This window comes from Thermobia domestica, chromosome 18, assembly GCF_964235325.1.
Source record: "Thermobia domestica chromosome 18, izTheDome1.hap1.1, whole genome shotgun sequence".
NCBI lineage: Eukaryota > Metazoa > Arthropoda > Insecta > Zygentoma > Lepismatidae > Thermobia > Thermobia domestica.
In genome coordinates, this window is record NC_137471.1 from 127,284,095 (window position 1) to 127,305,418 (window position 21,324).

Below are 21,324 nucleotides of genomic sequence, written 5' to 3' on the forward strand. Positions count from 1 at the left end.
AGTTTGAAAGTGTAAAAGACGGGTCAGTATGAAGTTGGCCAGCTTCATTTTGTAAATATATACTGAATTGTTTCGAACGTACTATTTCTTTTTTTCAAAACTGTCAATAGCAAAGGACTGATTTTGGTTTTCAATCGAAATTTAAAAAGTTAAAGGCTACATACACATATCAAAATACCAATATATTGTTTTTGATGGTTTTATTTTTATACAGTCGTGCAACAACTTTATCATTCTGTGCATACATATATTCAAAATTGCGAGTAAAATGAAAAATTACTCCATTTTACACAATTAAGTGAATCGTATGATGTATACCGATGCTTCACTCTTCAGTTGATATGCTCCTATAGAACTTTTTTTTTTTTTTAGTTGATTGGTTATAGCAAGGAGGGCTAATCTACGGCTTACGTGGAATCCAAACCATATGAGCTCCCACCGGGAATCAAATATGGGTCTCCTGCGCCGAAGACGCTTACGCTACGCATATAGGCAATAGCTTATATACTATTTTGTACTTACATATATTAGGCATATAGTATTTTAAATTACTACTTTGAAAAAAAATAGATACACTGTAACAGCTCTTTTCTCTATAAATACAAAACTGACGCCCACCGCTATTGCTTCATTGCATGTATATACGTTACAAGCTCTCTTAACAAAAAAATCGAATTTACACGTTTCATCTTTTTTTGCATCTCATAATGCATAGGAAGGGAGTTCATATATAAAAATATACTCTCTACCATGTAAGAGTACAATTTTTATGTATAACAATAAACTTAGCAAGAAATCTCACTACACTAGGTTTCTTCATCCGAAAAAAAAAATAAAAAGTACGGGTCTCGTTCTCCTTATATTTCCTGAAGGAGATTATGTTGGGGAATGGAATACACTGTGAGGATCGATTTTTCACGTTGCTCTATGCACTAGCCAATTACACAGCACTCAAGCCCCGTTTGTGGTTCGAAATTAATAGTTGGTTCCGTCCTTTATAATTTCTAAGTTGCATTGTTGCATAAGACCGAAAAACACAAAACTTCAAACCCAAACCACATATTAAAATTAAATCAGGACATGCTGTACTTAATAGTGGAATATTACTTATGAAATATGAACAAAATCATAAGAGACGTTTTCGAAAATCTGTGTCGGAAGGAAACTAACCCCAAAGTGCATACTACTCCTTTCCATGGGAAATAACTTATGAATATTGTGGGGAATCTAATGAAATATTTATTTACGATGCGATTTGCTATAATTTATATACTAAAATTTCGTAAATAAGATACTAATCTAAAATGGACTAACAATTTAACCACTTCTTTCATTAATTCAAAATATTTGATAATAACTATTGTATCTTCGTAAATACCTCTCTTTCTTATGTTGTCTTCTTCACTAAATAGCAGTATGGCTCGACAACGACAGTACATTAAGTTTTAAAACTAAGTAAAGCATTTCAAAACTCTTGTGCTGGATAAAGAATTCATTTTTTTTACTTTACCCGTTAATATATTGTACAGATGAATGGTATACGATATGAACTTGGGTGCTTGAACTCCTCTTTATAATGTTGTGTGTACGCCAGTGCAGGTTCTTGTATTCAATTCGAGTTGTCATTTTTTATGACATCTTTGATTAAATATGTGCTGAGCAAATGTATTTAATTGCAATTCCAGTATCTCGTGAACTAGGACAAGCAATATACTGCAAATACTGAAAAAAAAAAAGTGTTCTCAGCAATCGGCATTTTCGCTGTTCAGCGTACCTTACAAGAAATGGAACGATTAGCTTCAAATTCCTCTTCCGCACAAGCTGCAGATTACTAGACAGTGGTGCCAGGTTACTTAGAGGGATGGAAGTATCGAAAAAGAAAATTCCTACGAAGGTCGCAGACATACGACATCCCACACCCTCTGCCCCATCCTTCGCGAGGAAAAAGAATAAAGAAGGGGAGGTAAACTTTAACTCAAAGGTCTTGTTCTATCTTTCAATTTAAGTTCGACAACACTGCCATTTATTTTTGTAATTTTCGTAAAAACTGAAAGCTGTGCCCCCTGTGAACGTAAAATTGTACTTCTTCTAATGATACTATTTAATGGCTTTAGACCAATCTTAATGACTTGTTGCACAGAAAATCTTAGTTAAAGATAACAGTGTCATATTTACAAAAAACGAAAGAAAAAAACGTGATAAAATTCGTATGAGCTACTTTGATGGATCAATGCATTTATAACAAGGATACGCAAGTGTTGCAATTAAAAATTTTAATCTAAGTTACCGATCTTTGAACGAAGAAACATTTGAAAAAAAGGTGTCATAAAAGAGTTACTAAAATTTCAAGGAGTTTTTCTGTTTCTATATTTTCCCTGAAAACTTTTACAAAAATGAGTTTGTGCTTGCAGAAAATATTGAAAGGAGAATTAAATAAGGAAACAGTTTAGATGTTCAGCAAATTTCAAAACGAGTGCCCATCATCAAGATTCTGTACGATATCTCTAATCTTACAATACAATGTGTGTACAAGTAAAATTAATTGAGTATATAAGGTACACATAATTATTTACGCGTATGTGTTTACTAGGGTGTACCGAAAAAACCTTTTTTTAAAATGTTAAGATGTGTTGCGGAAAAGTGGCTAATTTGGGACCAAAAAGCTTCCGATTTTTTTCTTTTCAGATTTCTGGGTGTTACTTTAGTTAGCATCGACCTTGACATTTTGGTAGTGATTTGTTTAAGTGACGCGGATAACAATTTGACAGAATGTAATTGTTTAGGGATTTTATGTACTTTAGACTACATTGTTGTTGATTAATGTTTTATTTCTGACAAATATGGTAAATTGTTGCCTCAGGGGTTATTAGCTATGCCGTTTACTTATGGTTTTGTTGAAAAAACAATTTTAAGCTAAAAAATTCCATCTTTTCTATTCATGTTTTCCAATAGATTTTCAGTACTATTCGAAAGTTTCCAATACAAATGAATAAATGAAGCAGTTGAGTTAGGCTTCTTAGCAGGAAGCCCAATCAGACAGGCCATACTTTATTTCTGCGCTGTGATTGATGGTTGGTAAGGCAAAATTGCAAAGTGCTATGCTTTTTTGAAAGCTCTTGCTTTCTTTCATCGCCGATCAAGCTTTTTTGTGTTGAGTTTCATAAGATACTGAAGCCAGCAGATTTTCGGGATAGACGAAGAAAATATTTCCTTGAGTAACACTGCCCCATTACGTAGGCGTCGGAGGACCACCGATGGGCAACTAGAGATATCTCGGAAAATTAGAGGACTCGCCGCGGCGATTTGTTTTGAAAATTATAGCAGCAGAGGCAGACACGCGACCAAACGCCAATGAACATCTAAATTGCTCTTTCAAAATATGTTAAATCGCCTATATGCGTAATTTGTTACATGAGAGAGACTCCAAAAAACACTTCTAAGAAAGTAAAAAAATACGTGCGGCAGAATAACCGACCTTTAGATTAGTAAGCGCGTGATCTTCCTACTTGGCCACGTAGGCGATGAAGAAAACGTCGCTTGTAGAGGCATAAATCGTTGAGGTATTTCAACGACAATAACCGTTTGAGATTACATAAAATCCGTTCGAAATATGATTTTGTAAAAAAGGACGCGCGTCTCCTTCTTTTATTTCATAGTTCTCCCATATTCAGTATCAAATGATCGGCTAAATTTGTCATCTGAATTCATACAACTATATGTACTTAAGATTTTTCACTATGTTGTAGAGGCAAGGGTTATTCTTCAACCGCGTAGCTCAATTTAGAAACAATTCGGGAGGAAAAATAATATATTACAATAACTCATGCCCATGTCTGGCGATAATTCGTGTTGGTTCCTTCGTGATTCTCCGCGATGAATCGCGGACCAAAGTGAAGTCCTCGCTTCTAAGCGGTGGTAAAGTCAATGCTCCGACTCTAGATATCTTTCTCGACCAACCAAAACCCTCCCGCTTGTGACACACTGGAGGGTGTCCTTCAACGCATCGTTATAGTGACGATCGACATTTAACGGCAAAAGGGCCACTAGGTGTTGGCGACGTTTACGGCATGGGGTATCAATCAGATCTCTCAAATGGTAAGGAAGGAACCAGGACAAGTGGATCAAATTAATCAATTGTCATGCTCCGTCAGTTACCAATGATTTCCCTTGTACACTAACTACACCAGTGGATGCTCTTCATTATATACGTTCCAATAAGCTGTAGTTGCTCAGAGAGCTAAGGCGTACCTACTATAGCCGCAGCACATAGCAACCTGTAATCATACCGATTGGATTTCTTGTAGCAAATTTAAGCACACACCAATGACGTATTTTGGATATCTGTTCAGACCAGTATTTTTCTGTGCAGCGCAGCGTAGGAAAAAGCATGAATCACTTCTTCATTCATAGTAGTTAACAACGGCATGCCGAGTTCTGCGGCTGTATGTGAGCACGTTCTGATCTTCTGAACAACTACAGATAATTACAACGCACATTCATGTCAAAAATTGTAATATGTCTGCAAGTATGTTGTTGTAGCAATATAATTTGTTAACGAAGTCGCAAGCTATTTTTATAATGTTAGTGTGTGTATAAACGGCAAAAACATGTAAGTGGCAAATTTCATGTCAAAAAAACAGTAGATAAAAAAAATAAAACGAAAAAGAATCTTTGTCAATTTAACAACATTTTGTTTTACTCATTCAAATTATCGCATTTTAATAGTTTTCCTATGAAATTTACCACAAATATACATTTCCCGGTCATACAAATAGTATCTGTATTAAAAGACCCGGCAAAATCATTATGAAATTAGATTCTTACAAAAAGAAAGTTATAGATATGCGACAATCATTTTGAGGATGAGTATACATAATGAAGATGTACCCACTGGTGAGTTTTGGGATCAAGGGGGAATCGATAACTCACGGGGCGTGACAATTCTCTATTATGATCCACTTGTTCTGATTTCTTCAACACCAGTTGAGATCTCGCTGAAACGCATTCAAGGAAATGCATTTTTGTGCGTCCTAAAAACGCATTCTTTGCTCATTTGCTGGCTTTAACAAAAGAGAACTCATACATAAGCATGCTTGTTTAGCGAAGAACTAATAGCAAAGAGATGGTAAAAAACACAAATGACTTCGTGGCGTGGAAGTCCCGGGTTCGATTCCCGGCGGGAGCTCATGTGGTTCGGATTCCACGTTAATCAGTAGGTCCACGTCTCATATAGCCTCGCTGCTGAACGGGACGTAAAACTCAAAATCAATCAAACAAATGACTTCGCACCTTTGTCTTACCAACCAACGATTTTAATTCATGAATATACTATAACCCGATTGGGCTTTGTGATTTTTCACGAAGCTCCCTTGACCAATAATGTGACAAATAAAATGTATGACTGTGTTAAAGAACGTGGAAATAGAAAACAATAATTGTCACTCTCGAAGATTGAAATGATCTGTGAAAATTATCAGACCGCTTCTTTCCTTATCAGCATCACAGTTCGAGATGGCTACACTGATGCCAAATTGGAATTTAAAGGACAAATGCTGATATTTCGAACATAAAGTGACTATAAAATCCAAGGAGACAGGTAGAAAATTAAGCGACTTACCCCTCAGTAAAAACATTCTGCCAAATAACTTTTAGTGAATGGGTGGGTGAACATCATACTCAAATGACACCCAGCGGTACTCTCTAGGTAATTTTTAAAGCACAATAAGCTATAAAACTAAGAGAAGCACTAGACACTAGTTAAAGGATTTAGCAATTAGAAAGTCTGATTTTTTACTTGGCCATTTATATCTGAAAATTTTGCAAACTAGCTCATAGTCGAAAGCAACTGCGATACATGAATAGAAAAGTCATTTCTATCTTAAAATTTATTGGGGGATAAATTTTAGTTTTAGAACTTCTTTTCCGGGTTCTACACCGAAATTCCTATTAAAACATTGACTTGGATGCTCGCCACTTAAGCGACCTCACATTATTAAAAAAAAAAAAAAAAAAAAAAACTTCCCCTTCAACACAAATGGCATTAATCTGTACGTATTTTATGCGTTTCTACACTGCTGATAGAATTTATGGTTGTTGTGTCTTTTAACATAACATGTAATTAACCCTGTTAACACATGTCTTTTAACATCAGTTTTTAGACTTTTTTTTTCAAACTTGTGCCGTGAATGAAATTTCTGATCTATATGTAGTAATATTTTCAACGAAATGTGAGTCTAATCAATATCCCAAGCTAATGGCATATATGATGTCACTAACGTGAAACACTACTGTACGTTGCAAAAGAGTTTTTCTCCAAATTCTTTCCAACATTTTTGCAAGATATGCCTTCTTTAAAGGGTTACCTGTACAGTGCTACATGTAAAATAAACTGCCATACTGTTTCTGTGTAGAGTGTTTACTTGTATCTTAATATAGATTGGAAGAATACTTGAAGGGTAAGAATTTTATGTGTTCAGACACTTGTACTACGAAATAGAAAGGTCAGCTAGATTCTTTCCTAAAATCTCGGGAGCTGTTTAGTTTTCCACTTCCTCGTAATAAATTAAAACTTCTAAAAGGAAATACGACTAAACCTTTCTAACAATTCTTTCCATGATTGATGTTTATTACCTGTATGTGAGTGTGTTAACGTGTCTTGCTATATTTGAATTTTTATGAACTCCCCTTCCGCATTCTAAGAAAATGTACAGTTTACAGTCCACACAATAACGTGTTGCCGAATCTGATATTTGCCTATTTTGAATTCCTCATTCTTGGCACATACGAGGAATTTCACGTGCGTGTATTGACTTGTGCTTTCCAAAAGTTGAAGGCTTTTAAATTGCTTGCCCATTCTTAGCATGTCTTACAAATTAAGCATATGTACTGTTATGTTTGTTGAAAACGTTAAAATGTGACAAAATCTGTTACCAAACTCTTGTCACATTTGAGGATTTTCTCCTGTATGTACTAGCATATGATATGCTAAATTTGAACGTCGAATAAATGCTTTTTCACATTTTTAGCATGTTTGAGGTTTTTTACCTGTGTGATAATGTGTGCGCGGACAAATTTGAACGTGTCCTAAATCGTTTTCCACATTCTTGACAAATATGTACAGTTTACGAGGTTTTTCACCTGTGTGTATCAACATGTGCCTCACAAAATTCGAACGTCGAATAAATGACTTGCCACATTGTTTACAAACATGAGGTTTTTCATCTGTATGTATTAACATGTGTGCTGCTAAATGTGCTCGTTGAGAAAATGCATATCCACATTAATGACAAACATGAGATTTTTCACCTTTATGAAATAACATGTGCCTTTCCAAACCTGACCGTCGAGTAAAGGGGGTTCTGCATTCTTAACAAACATGAGGTTTCTCACCTGTATGTATTAACATGTGTCGTGCTAAATGTGCTCGTTGATAAAATGCTTTTCCGCATTCATGACAAAGATGAGATTTTACACCTGTATGTATTAACATATGCCTTTCCAAATCTGACCGTCGAGTAAAGGCGTTTCCACATTCTTCACAAAGATGAGGTTTTTCACCTGTATGTGTTAACATATGCTTTCGCAAATATGAACGTCGAATAAGGCCCTTTCCACATTCAGGACAAATATATGGTTTTTCAGGTGTATGTATGAACATATGTGATACCAAATCACAATATCGAACAAATGCTCTTCTACATTCAGGGCATGTGTGATTTTTTTCACCTGTATGTATTGTCATGTGTACTAAGAGATTTGCTTTTCGTTTAAATATTTTTCCACATTCTTCGCATTTATGAGCCTTCCCAAGTGTACATTGTACAATGTGTCTTGGCGATGTTGAACTTCGACTAAATCCACTTTCATCTTTTTGGTATGTCTGATGTTTATCACTTCCATATGGTAACATGTGTGTTCCACTAAATCCTTTGTTAACCTGGTAGGAAGTATCAGATTTAACACCTGAATGAGAAACTGTTTGTTTTCGTGTAACAAACGTTTTTGCTTTTCTGGATACAGTGTGTTTATGGCAACTGCAACAAATTCCAAAAGCAATGAAATCCAAATGGAACTAATTAATAGTAAATACAAAAGAAATGCATAGGCTTCCATGTAACATACAGAAATAAAATAATACATCTCAAATCTAACGAGTTTCCCGGGCATTGACACATCATGTTTCAGGAATACCTGACTTCTATTATTCTACTATTTCATGAACTGTTTTAGAAATATGAAACTAAGAACTACGCAGGAGTTACAATTTATATTCTCCTATTCTCCAAATTAGAGAATATCTTTGCTTTACCATCTCAAAATGTGCCTATATATATATATGTACATTTATGTATGAATGTGTGTGTGCGTGTCTAGAATATGAAACAAGACTTCAGTATACACCACATAACGTAGGTTACCCTACGAAAATAACCCTTTCCTTTCTCATAAGTAAAAATCGATGTCCGATGTCACTGAAAATGCTTATGTAATATACCATTCATTTTTGAGCCAGAAAATTCAATAATTGTCGAAAGTTGTTTTAATTACAGCTACCAAAAATAGATACCACAATGATAAACAAAAGAGTGTATAAAAACATCGAAAATTTTCCACAAAATTCGTCATTTCAAGCAGTATACGAACCTCTACCAGTGATTTTACTATCATCTAAATGATTTGACATGCATTAATTTTAATCCACGTTACAATCTTTACGTCTACTTATATGTATTAACGTGAGTACTCTAAATACGTATCTAAAATTCTTCCTAAATAAATTGTTTTGAGGAACAGCGAGATTTTAATTTCTTCTAGTGCTTGATTTATTTTTAAGAAATATTTGATAGTATGCCGTATTACGTTGCTTTATTAAGTAAATTTCTTTTCTATGCTTATAGAAAAAGCACTATTTTTTGCCGTTATAAATTATGTACAATTATTCCACGTAAAATATCGCAAAAGGTAGCCGTTCGCTTACGTAACATGCTGCCATATCATAAACATTGTTAGCATACACTGAAATTTAAAGTAATGAAGCAACATATATAGACAAAGACGATTATCATTGTTGCACTCACTACATTCCACAGGAATGTAGCAACCATTAGAACACGTTAAATATATTGATTTCTAAGTTCGAATATTGTCAAAGTCGATATTGTCCAAATAAAAATTGGTTCTGTTGGAAGAAAATAAAATCTTTAATGTGTATGCCTACGCCATCCCCGAGAGAGAAGTGGAACTACCTCAGGTAGCTGGATGTGTGTGCGAGTCTGGCAACGCTGATTACCATGGAGGGAGAGGAGTAAGTTGCCTTTTGTAGCAGAAAAATATAATGAAGGCACTTAACAAGAAAAGTCTACTATGTAATTTTTGTATTTCCTGATTATATAAACATTTGTATTTTTATATTTACACACAAGTTCATTCTGTTATTTTGCTTCAAGAAATATAATCGCTTTCTACACAGCTACGTGTATCCATTGCCATACCTGTTTTGTCTCAGCCAATTATGGGCCCACCGAGCGAAGCAGAGAAAAATACAAAAGTAAAGAATTAGTTGTGGAGGAAGAGGAGACTAGAACTGTGTAGTTCTTCCAGTGTTTGCAAGAAGAGAATTCTGTTAGATTGAACATTGTGTGTGTGACTGTGAGAAGTGCAATGTTAAACATTTAGTGTTTCCTGCCAACATGGCCGATCCCAAGGTAAACATTGAAAAATTGGACGGAAGCTCGATTTGTGCGAAGTGGAATATGCTAATTTTGTTTGAACAATACGATTTAGTAAGAATAATAGACGGTTCGCGGAAGTGTCCAGTTTTCAATACAGAGACAATCTCACAAAATGATGAACAGTTATTAGCACACTAGAAACGTAATAACGCAAAACCGGCATCACTTATTGAGGAATCGTTAAGACAGTCAGCGGCGGACTTGGTGCTTACCTACACAACGCGAAAGAGATACGCGATAAACTTGTTAATGTATATGAACAGTCCAGTGTACAAAGGCTAAATCTGTTGATGACACAGTTCTTTACCATAAAGCGGGAAAGTGAAGTCAGTGTTGCAACTTACGTAGCAAAAGTGGAGAAACTGTATTTTGATACGAATGTGGAACTAAGAAAACGTGCATCGAAAGATATACCTGTGGAGCTCATACATGGACAAAATCTTGCAACTATTGGACCGGAATTTGAAGAATTCAAAAACGTATGGGAATAACTACCCGAATCTAAAAGAACAACGCAAAATTTGGTAGACAAATTGTATACTTTCGAGAAGCGTGTGGAAGTGTGTGATAATGGGCAAACAAAAACTGCATTTGCTGCCCGCTGTCTACCCCGAAAAGTGCAAGGGAAATTACAGAAACAATCAACTCACCAATCGTAAAAGAACACAAAGACGCAATTGTGTGTAAGGAAAAAAAAACATCCAATATTATTTTTTAAAGAATACGGACATTTTCAGTCGAAATGTGCCAAGAGAAATAATGCAAAATATAAGCAACGACACAATAGTAAGACTAATGGATATATGGGGACTAGCACACATAAAGTAGTGGATGATGCACCACTTTCTGTAGAGAAAGGACAGTACCCGAAATAGAGAAATGACAGTACCCGAGCTTTATTAGTATTACTAGCATATAATACCCGCTTCACCGGGTCAAAATGAAAATTTAAATGCACAACTTCGTATCTCGTGTGTTCAATATCCGTGAAATATACTGTTTTCGTTTTTAATGCCATCGATTTAAACAGCATCGGAAAGACCATTGATATTGGTGACCCCAAAAATCATGGATTCGACATCAATATTGATCATTATCGGTCATTTATATGTATATTCCACCTAAATTGCGGGCCAGAGCATCGAAAGTGTGACTGTTCATCTCAGCGACCCCCCAAAAATGTGGAGTCAGCACTAATTATCGGTATCGATCATTTCTAAATATCTCTTCCTCCTCCTCCTCCAAAGTCTGGGGTTGAATTTGAATTTAAATGGGATCGAAAGTATTACTGTTCATCTAAGCGACCCAGAAATCTATAAATTCGACACTGACAGTGTCCATTATCGATCATTTTATACATTCCTTTCTCACTTTCCCGCAAATGGCGGAGCTGATTTTGCAGTTACACCTGATCGAAAATGTCACAGTTCATCAGAATGATCCTGAAAACTATGTATTAGACACCAATATTGGTCATTTTCGATTGTTATTATATATACCTCCCCTCCCCGTGCTGCGGAACACGGATTCAGAATTCTCATTGTTAATCTCAGCTACTCCTAAAACTATTGATTCGACACTAATATTACTCACTTTCGATCATTTTTAAATGTTTATCCCCTCTCCTCTATTGTACCCTCCTACTCCCCAACTATTACGGCTGAACTTGGATTGAAACATCATCAGAAGTGTAACATCGGGACCGAAAACTATGTATTCAACACTAATATCGGTCAATTTTTGATCGTTTTTAAATATTTCTTTCCTTCCCCTCTCCTACGTTGCATCATCAAAGTGAATAGCATAAAGCAATTTCTCCCCCTGAACTCATTTATATTCAAATTTGATTTAGATTGGTCGGCTGGTTCAAGAGTGATGAAGGTACAAAGGCAGTCATTTTCATTTTATTTTTCTACATATATCTCCCCCATCCCCTCCCCTAAGTTGGCTCGTCAAATCGAAACTATAAAAAACACCCTATGCCCGACCCTCATATATGTCGAAAATTTGATTGAGATTGGTTGGGTGGTTAAAATGTTATTAGGATTTATTAGGTTTTATTTATACGCCCCCCTACCGCACTAGGATGTAGCGTTAAACTGAAATTACAAAAATGTTTCCAGATCGAATTCTAACATATCTTGAAAATTGGATTGCGATCGGTCACATAGTTCAAGAGTTATTAAACTACAAAAATAGACACAGTCAATTAAAATAATATATATATCCCCCTTCTCCTCCCCCAGGCTGCTGCGTCAAATTTAAATTATAAGAACGATCCCAGGTCTGGGCCTCATCTATGTTGAAAATTTGACCAAGATCGATCGAGTGGTTCAGAAGTTATTAATTTTTTTCTTTTACACTCCCTCTTCCAACCCTCAGCTGTAACATCAAAATGAATAGCTTAAAACCAGTCCAGCCGTGAAACTCATCCGTGCTTAAATTTTGATCAAGATCGGTGGGTCGGTTCGGGAAATTTAGAGTCACATAGTGATTTTCAATTGTATATATATATGTATTAGTGGTGTAAAAACTAGATATTTTCATGTGAGGGTAACGTACAATTTTAAAGCACTTTCCACCAGCCTCCCTTTCCAACAAAACGGCGGGTGCATCGCTTTTAACACTAGCAATCCTTTACATTAAGACTTATCACAAATAGGCAGTACTGGCTTCGATAGAAGGAAAAAGAGCGTTTGAATGGCCGGATCGGAGCAGTGAAGAGAAGAGTCGTCTTTTTTTAGCTACACAACACTAACCGACGTGACGGCCACCATGGTCTCGTATCACATAATCCATTTCTATTTTTAAATTTTCAATGGAGTCCTGCGTACGTATTTTGAATTGCAGAGGAAGGTAGGTTGTATGCATTAACATTATAAATGTATTAGCATAGTGGTATTGAAATTTGAAAGACGTTTAGGGCAAATTGAATTCAATAAGTGATTGTATTTCCTATTTAGGAGCTTTTACTTTTTACTTTTGGCAGCTTGCCGTACCCTAAGCTGCCGCTCGGAGCGTTTGTCCCTTGCCCTAGATCTGGCACAGATTAGTGAAGATGACTGTGATCTGGACAGAAGGTCATGACTTAGTTATGAAAGATAATACAGCAATAAACTATTACGTAAATATAGTGAAAATAAAAATCGCTGATTGTGCGAGTTTTTCTTTTTTTCCTCAGCTGATCTAATAGTGACTGTGCCGCACTCAGAACACGCACAGAAGATTTGGCAACGCCACACGCGAGCCCGCCTGAAACAAATACGAGCTGAAACTTTTGAGTAACTTTCCAACATGCATTTAAGGTTTCTTTAGAATGACAAACATTATATTGTATATTTTACGTTGAACTTCGCTTACAAAACATTGCGATTTTCTCAAAGATTTTAAGTTAAATCCTCTTCTTTTCTTTCTCTTCGTTGATAAAAACAAAAGACCTTTTTTACTTATTCGTGGCATGATTTTTAACACACACGTGCTGAACTTTGAATTTAGCGCCTGAGAGTAGCAGAAACATACGAGCTTGATATTCGTCCGCGAGACCAACATCTACTCATCACTGAGTTCTGTAGCTCACCACTGGACGGCAATATAAGATACAGCTACGAAAAACGAGCAGTTAACGATTTGAATTCCACTAATTTCACTTACAAATGTTAACCTATTGCGTTAGTAATGCATCATATGTTTTCCTAAGATAATGTAATTTGTCCTTAGCTTTTTCGTTTCTCTCAATTTCAAAGCAGAAATAGACCAAATTCTCTCGATCTTCACTAGCGCATTTTTCTTTGTATTTTATATAATATTAAATTTGCATACCACATAAATTAATTTAACTACGATACAGACAACCTAATACTTACAGAGAAGAAACCAGTACAATGATATTAAAGTCCTTCTCGTATCGCCTCAAAAAGTGGAATAGTTTCCACCTATAAATCAATGGGGAACATTTTAAAATGGGCAGCGTATTCAGTACTCTTAACTGGAAATTGTCGCCGATCATTATAAAGTTAATGCGAAAGAACTATGAAATAAAGTAAACAGACACGCGCCATTTTGTAATAAAATTATATGGTGAGTGCATTTTATCTAATCCAAAGATATACTCGAATATACACGATTAAAGGAGCTCTGATTAGAAAAGTTAAAGACATCAGCCATTTATCCCCCTAGAGGCGAATTTTTCTTCGTCGCCACCGTGAGGAATACGGGTTTCTTATTTTCCTGAAAAAAAAAAAGAAAACCGTTTAGGTGGGACACAGACCCCTCCAAAACATTGATCGTTAAATATCAAACATGCTAATAACAGTATCTCAGAAGTGCTTGAAGGACATGAAGACTTGGAACGACGCCTTGTGTAGGGACAATACGCAAAAAATAAACGAATATGTTTCTTTTAATTTTCTGCGGAAAAATGGTTTTAGGTGGCAAAAGACCCTACCCTAAAATTTTGAAATTTGAGGCCCAAAAGGCAAGAAGAAGAGCACCAAATTGAATGACATGGTGCACATAATATTCTAGACGTAAAATGAGATAATTAGGTTTCGTATTTTCCTGGGAAAAGAAACGGTTGAGTGAGTCACGGACCTTTTAAACCATTGGTTACGAAACATACATCAAAGCATACATCAAAAGTTTGTAAATAATATGGAGAATTGCAACGAAACTTCGTATAGGGACAATTTGCAAAATAAATTAAACGTGTTCTATAATTTGCGGAAAAACAGTGTTGAGGATTAGGCCCCATCAGAAAAAAAGTAAATATTACCGTAATAAATTGCAGCTGGCATCCGAATTTCTTTTTCTGTTTGAATACGGTTACTTGGTTTCGAGTGGATATATGACATTAAGAGATATTTCAGTAATGTTTATATATTAACATTAATTAAAATAGTGATTTCCCGTTTTCTCCTACTTATCCCGGAAAATAATTTTAAGGGTTGACATTAAATTGTTATCTATCCTTTAATTTGTGCAGCATATATATTCATACTTAGGGTACCGCTATATGCAACATGCAATTTAGGTTTCTCCATGTAATTTTGTTTCCTCTATTGTATATTATTTTCAATTTTTGTTTTTGATGTGTTTAACTATTTTTTTTAATTAAGTAGTATATTCTTTTTTTATATGGTTCAATACTTTCCTTTTGTAATTGTTAATATTTTGTATTATTGGTGATTTCTAAATATATAAAAAGAGGATGTATGCACGTGGTTAAGTGCTCGGAGAAGGCTGCAGAGCCCTAACTTCGCAACGTAAAAGAAGTCATAAACACATAAATAAATAAATATATACTCCATATATATAATTGTTCCTTTTCAAAAGGACGTCAGTTCAAGGAAAGCAGTTTCATCTCAACGGAAGGTAACTGCTCCGGACTGACACTCTTTTGAAAGAAAATGGAATTTCTGGACTTTGGTTATATACAAAGATTTCTGACTATTACTGGAACTTTAAAATTTTATTAAACACAATTAGGTAGTCCAGAGTTTGAATCTGAAATTAAGAAGGATTTTTTAAATTACTTATGTAAATGAGAATAAGTAATATCCCAATATTTTCTTTACAAACTAGGACTCGTTTCGAAGTTTTACGAATTCACTCTTTTAATCCTCGATCAATTCGATATATATGTTGGCGCAACAGAAAGTTTTCAAGATTGTCGAATAAAGTTTAGTTGATCTTGATCAAAAGATCGAATGCTTTATTTCTGAAACGAAAGGAGGAAGACTCATAGATGCCTTAAGACCGTAAATAATGTTCAAAATTAAAATGGAGCTGGGGGTAACTCGATCATAGTTGGGAGTTTCGTCGCCGATTTAATCATAGGTCTGTAATGGCCTGTGCAGCTATAGAGATAGCGATATAAGACCCCCCATTCTAAAAGTTCAAGGTTCGATTCCCAGCATAGGATTACAGTATATGTTTCAAGGAATTAAGCACTGTAAATTAGGTTCGCGATTGCTGCTGAATAAGAGATTTATTCCCATAAAAGAAGAAAACAACACGACAGAGAATGGTTTAGGGGGGACGCAAACTGCTTGTCCTTAAGCTTTAAAATTCCATCGCTCTGTCTTCACTTTCTATGCCTCAGCATGATGCATCTCACTATATTCCTTTCCTTTCCATTAATTTTCATCTTTTAGAGGTCAACTTATATTAAATTTCCCCTACGTATCTCGTGGTTCTTTCAGTGGTGCTAAGATTCACTCTTTCTTGCTCCAAATGGAGGAACATCTTGGCATGTCTGTACTCTCATGGATGTCCAGCTATGAGACGTACACACAAACAATTCTACTGCAGAAAAGAGCTAGTATTTCCTATACTTCTAACAACTAGAAACTTTAGTCGTAAGCTGCAATACCGCAAGTATTTAAAAATTTGATAAACAAAGAATGAGCAAAAATATTAGAAATATAAAATCCGATTAGTAACGTAGAGGTGGACGCAATTATCGAAATAAAAAACGGAAAAACAATTAGGAAATCGAACGAAAGAAAATAAATTGAAATAATATAATCCCACCATTAGGATAGGAAAAAATAGATAAAAATGGAACTTGTTATAGCTCATGGTCCAAGGAACTACTCTATTAAGAGATTAAACATTGAACATAATCGTGTATATTGCTGCAGGCTATACAAGACGCCGCAACAAATGAGGCATTATGGATATTAGAATTAAGCTAAAACGATGGACAGGGGATAACCCAAGAAAGGAAAATATAGTATTAAATAAATTTCAGAACTTATTTCAGAAATTTCAGAGCTAAACATATATTACAGAATGTGCTGAGAAGAAGAATACAATGCAAACGAGAAAGAAGTGATACATTACTTTAGCACAAAATAATGAGTTTTATATACAAAGGTGTGGAAATACGTTATAAAGAAAAAGTTTCTTTAAAATAACCTTGAATTGTTAAATCACTCTTCCTTATTTTGTTAATAATCGTTATAATGTATATGTGTGATTTCAGATGTGTTTGTGTTTAGTATGGCAACAAAACGAATGTGAACAAAAACGAAACAATAAAATGATGTTTAACAGAAAAGAAACAAAGAAAAATGAACTTTACTACAGACTCCAGTTGATTTCCAGCACTATTTCCTTGATTTTCTTTCATTCTAACTCATTTCATGCTATCTATTTTAAGAAGATGCTAACTGAGTTAATCGCGAGAAATTCATCCAAATATTAACATTATTTTTTAAAAGAACACAAAGAAGAGATACGAGTTTTTTATATTCACTCACAACTCTTTTAGGATTTTCATATCTGTATGTATATCATTTTGGAATATTTTTCAAATTCAAAAAAATAACGTAAAAAATAGAAGAAAAAGAGAGAGAATGTGCAGTAATTAAAGCTTCAAACACCATGCATCACCTAAAATGCATAACCATAACCTGCAGAGCTATAACTAAAGGAAAAATGGAAACAAACGAAATGAAAAACACTAGAGAAAATGGAAACGGTAGGAGACAAGTTACCATACAAAAGACTACGAAATCTGCAAGGCAGGAACAAGTGCACACTATAATCTAAAAGGAAGAAATAATATCAACAGAAATCCACGTTTCATAATGGAAACTCTTCTAACAGATGTTACATAAGCTTAGAGGCAGCACACAAACAAGCATCGCATGTCAATTAAGCCAAGTACAAATGCCAATCGAAGGAATGACACGCATATAGGTATATTTTTCGGAGGTTAATTATGAGTAATTCGGGAGCCTGTAATTTCAAAGCTGGGCTTCCATATCAGTCTGGGAATTCCATTTTTTTCTTTTAAACCGTGATATTTTTTAGAATATGATATCTAACTGCAATTTGTAAGGAGCCATATGTTAACTTGTTGACTTTATATGGAAAAGCTCAGCGCTTTCAACTTCAGGTACACGAATCCACTAGTTCAAAACTTAATAATGAAATATGGTAATTGTTATGAATACAAACGATACTGGCAACATGTTAGAAATCTCATATCTTGGCGGAATTTTATTGAAAGCAGTGTGATCAAATATATGGAATAGAGACAGTTTTAAATAAAAATAGGGGAAAATACATGGAAATATAAAGTATATTAGAAAACTGATATATAAGTAAATTATAAATAGTGCCTATGACTCCATAACGCACTCGTATGTCTTAGTTGCTTCTTACACTCATCCTCCTACGCTTTCCATTGAATCATGGAATAAATTCCCCCGTGCAAGAAACTTAAAAAGTAGGAAACAGATTTTTGAAAAGCAATTTACTTAAAACTTTTTTTCTTAAAATCTTTTATTTATAGATATCTTTGTGCTTTCCTAATGTAAGCTTGCATCGAAAAATGAAAAGCCGCTTAAGAGGTGCAATTTTTTATGCTACTACGAAACTTTTATCTGAAAGGCGTGATACAATCCGGAAGGCAGACTAAAATATAAATAAATAAAGCTTCGCTGATTTTTTCTGAGAGAACGATAGTGCTCTATAATAAAAATTGAGACTACTTTTGCTTAGATATCGATTTACAGTGTTAACGATTATTTCCATACAAAGGAAACCTGCACACAAGAACCGAATGTGGTGTAGAAGATCGGGTATCGCGTATCGGATCAAGAAAGCAATAGAAAATTTTCAATAAGATTAGCATTCTAATAGACAATTAAATGAAAGAAAATGAAACAAAGCAACAGTCATATATGATAAAATATAAGTATGGAAAGTATAATAATTATAATTTTAAGTGTAGAAATGAAATTCAAATCCTTGATTTAACAATCTGTTATTCACTCACAATAGTTGAAAAGAAAAATATTTATTTCGTTGATATATAACTGTAGAAATGAAATTCAAATCCTTGATTTAACAATCTGTTATTCACTCCTAAGAATTGAAAAAAAAATATTTCGTTGATATAATAAAACTACGGTAAGGTCGAAACCTTATCGTCAGTTAGAAGCGACTGTGTAGCAAATAATATTACTAGCTGCACCAATCTTCTAAAATGAACAAATCTATAATACTTCGTGGTTTGTATTTAAGGCCACTGTTACGTCCGTCTAAAACAAACACAGAAAGTAAGTCATGACTTATTTCACTCACCTAGTAAGTAAGACCTGATCTAAGATTATACCCTCTGCAGTTAAAAGCAAAATAACACACAATCAGTGGTACAAGTTCAAAACATATTCCTAGTAGAAGAGCTTATCAAATTTTAATGGTTTGTATTCTTGGATCTTCTTACAATTCTCCAAATTCTTAATATAAGATATCAATTTTACTTGCCTAAAAGAAAAGACATGGCCACTTACAAAGAGAGAAGAAGTAGTTTAGGTGACAAGATTGTAACAAGTTTAAATACAATGATCGTGATTATTTTAATTGTTCGTCAGCAGAGAACCTCCTACGCCCTACTTAATTCTCGAAAAATAATACGATTTACTTCACTCTGCTACTAGAGATAGCATGATGTTAAATACACCTACAATAGAGTCAAGTGAGACGCAAACAAGATGTTCAAATTCGGAATGTGTTTCAAATAGAACGAACGGAACTTTGCTCGAGATTTGTACCTAGGGAGATTCTTAGATTTATTTAAGTTATAGGAAGGTAAACTCATAATTTTGACACTTATCTAATAAAAATTTCGAGATGTTAAATAATACAATTCACAATTTGAAGTAGAATAGTCAGTATTAAAACGCGTAAGAGCGAAACATTTTACGAGAAACTTTTCAATCATTCTATTTGGAATATTCTCGAACTTCGAATGGTAAATGTATTTTTTCTGGTTCTCAACCCAAAGAATTTAACTCTAAATACAATCTGAAGGAAATAAAATGCCTATTAGTTGAGTGAGATAAATTGTTTTTTATCATTCAAAACCTACAGGATGAAAGAATGTCCGTAGGATGTCGGTTCTATTTATTTTTCAGTTATTTCAAATTTTGACCTCTTATTTATACCACTCGAAGAAAGTCGCGTGGAAGTGTTTCATTTCGAATCATGTTATCTGTACTCGATGGGAGATATAAGTTAAGAGTTATTATTTTCTGAAACCAAGAAACGTGTAAGAGAGCCCTAACCAAGAGAAATGAAAAAATTCCCAGTCGTTCACTTTGTAATGTTTCAAATTTTGTCCTATTAATGACGGATATTCTGCTTCAACGATAGGGGGTACAACATTAAGTCATGTCATTCTTTTAAGACAAACGAATTCAGTTAACAAACTAACTAACTAACTCCACAGCATAGGGAACCCTGAGGTTCAATGCCCCGTCTACAAAAGCTCTCCACTGACTGTTATTCTTAGCTAACTTAATCCAGTTTCTACTTTGTATTACTATCTCTAAGAGATCCACCTACATATTTTCTTCCCATCTGCGCCTATTTCTTCCCACTGGTCATTTTCGTTTGGTCTTCCAGTCAAGATTTTGAAAGCGTTTCTACTTTTCCATTATAGCTATATGACGTGCTGCATGACATTATCGATGTTCGATAAACCGTATAAATTATGCAGTTCCTCGTTATGAAGTTTCCAACATTCCCCACTCCCGTTCCTCTTGGGTCCGATAATTTGTCTCAGGATCTTGTTTTCAAATACTTTCAGTCTATGTTCTTCCCTTAGAGTAAGCGACCATGTTTCGCAAATATAAAGAAGAAGAGGCATGATTATCGTTTTACATATTTTGACCTTCAAATTCCTCTACAGAATTCGCGACGACAAGCGATTTTGAACCGAATAGTAACACGAATTCCCTGCTTTTAGGTAAAATCTAATTTCTTCGTGAATATGATTTTCGCCTGTTAATATTGATCCTAAATATTTGAAAGTATCAACTTTATTAAAACTATTATTTAATAAGTTACCGCATCCATAATTTCCCGTATTACTGCCCCGACGCACTTTCATGTATTTAGTTTTCTCTGCATTTACATCTAAACCCATGTCCCTGCAAGCCTTTAATGAGATCTCTGTATTTCCTACTATTGTTCTCCTATCATCCCCTATTAAATTTACATCATTAGCATATGCCATAACCTGGTTGCTATCTTTGATTTTCCTTATAGCGTATTCCAGGACAAAGTTGAATAATAATGGTGACAACGCATCTCCTTTTTTCAGGCCATTCTCGACGTGAAAGCTCGTGGGCAAAACTCTTCCTACCGGGACTTCACTTTGGGATTCATTTAAACATATCTTAATCTAATTAGCTTTCCTGGTATTCGAAGTTATGTATAATATTTCTCTCCTAACCGAGTCGTACTCGTTTCTAAAATCAAAAAAATAGTTAATGTTCCCAGGTATTGTATTCACATCTTTTCGAGTATTTGGCGACTGGTAAATATTTGGTTGATAGTTGGTCGATTTGTATAAATACGCACTGATAATCTCCAATTATTTCACCTGCGTATGGGGTCAATCTTACTAATAGAATGTTTGAAAGGATTTTATAGAATCTTGTCAAAAGAAAAATGAAATGAAATCTTTGAGTTTTATGTCCTACGGTTATGCCGGTTAGGATAAGGGAGACGGTGATGATGAGAGGTGAGTGAAAAGGTGGAATGAAGAAAGTGGGAGGAAATGGGAGAACTCCGA

At 34.7% G+C, this 21,324-nt stretch overlaps 1 protein-coding gene across 1 annotated transcript in view; it reads right to left on the reverse strand.

Annotated features, from left to right (window-relative positions):
* Positions 1-4,846: 4,846 nt before the first annotated feature.
* The window catches only part of LOC145675786 (uncharacterized), a 38,750-nt gene continuing 22,272 nt past the window's right edge, over positions 4,847-21,324 (reverse strand). The window contains exon 2 of the mRNA XM_081746485.1: positions 4,847-8,033. Coding sequence (XP_081602611.1) covers positions 7,367-8,033 — 667 coding nt within the window. The 3' untranslated portion in view covers positions 4,847-7,366. The remainder of the gene's footprint in view (positions 8,034-21,324) is intronic.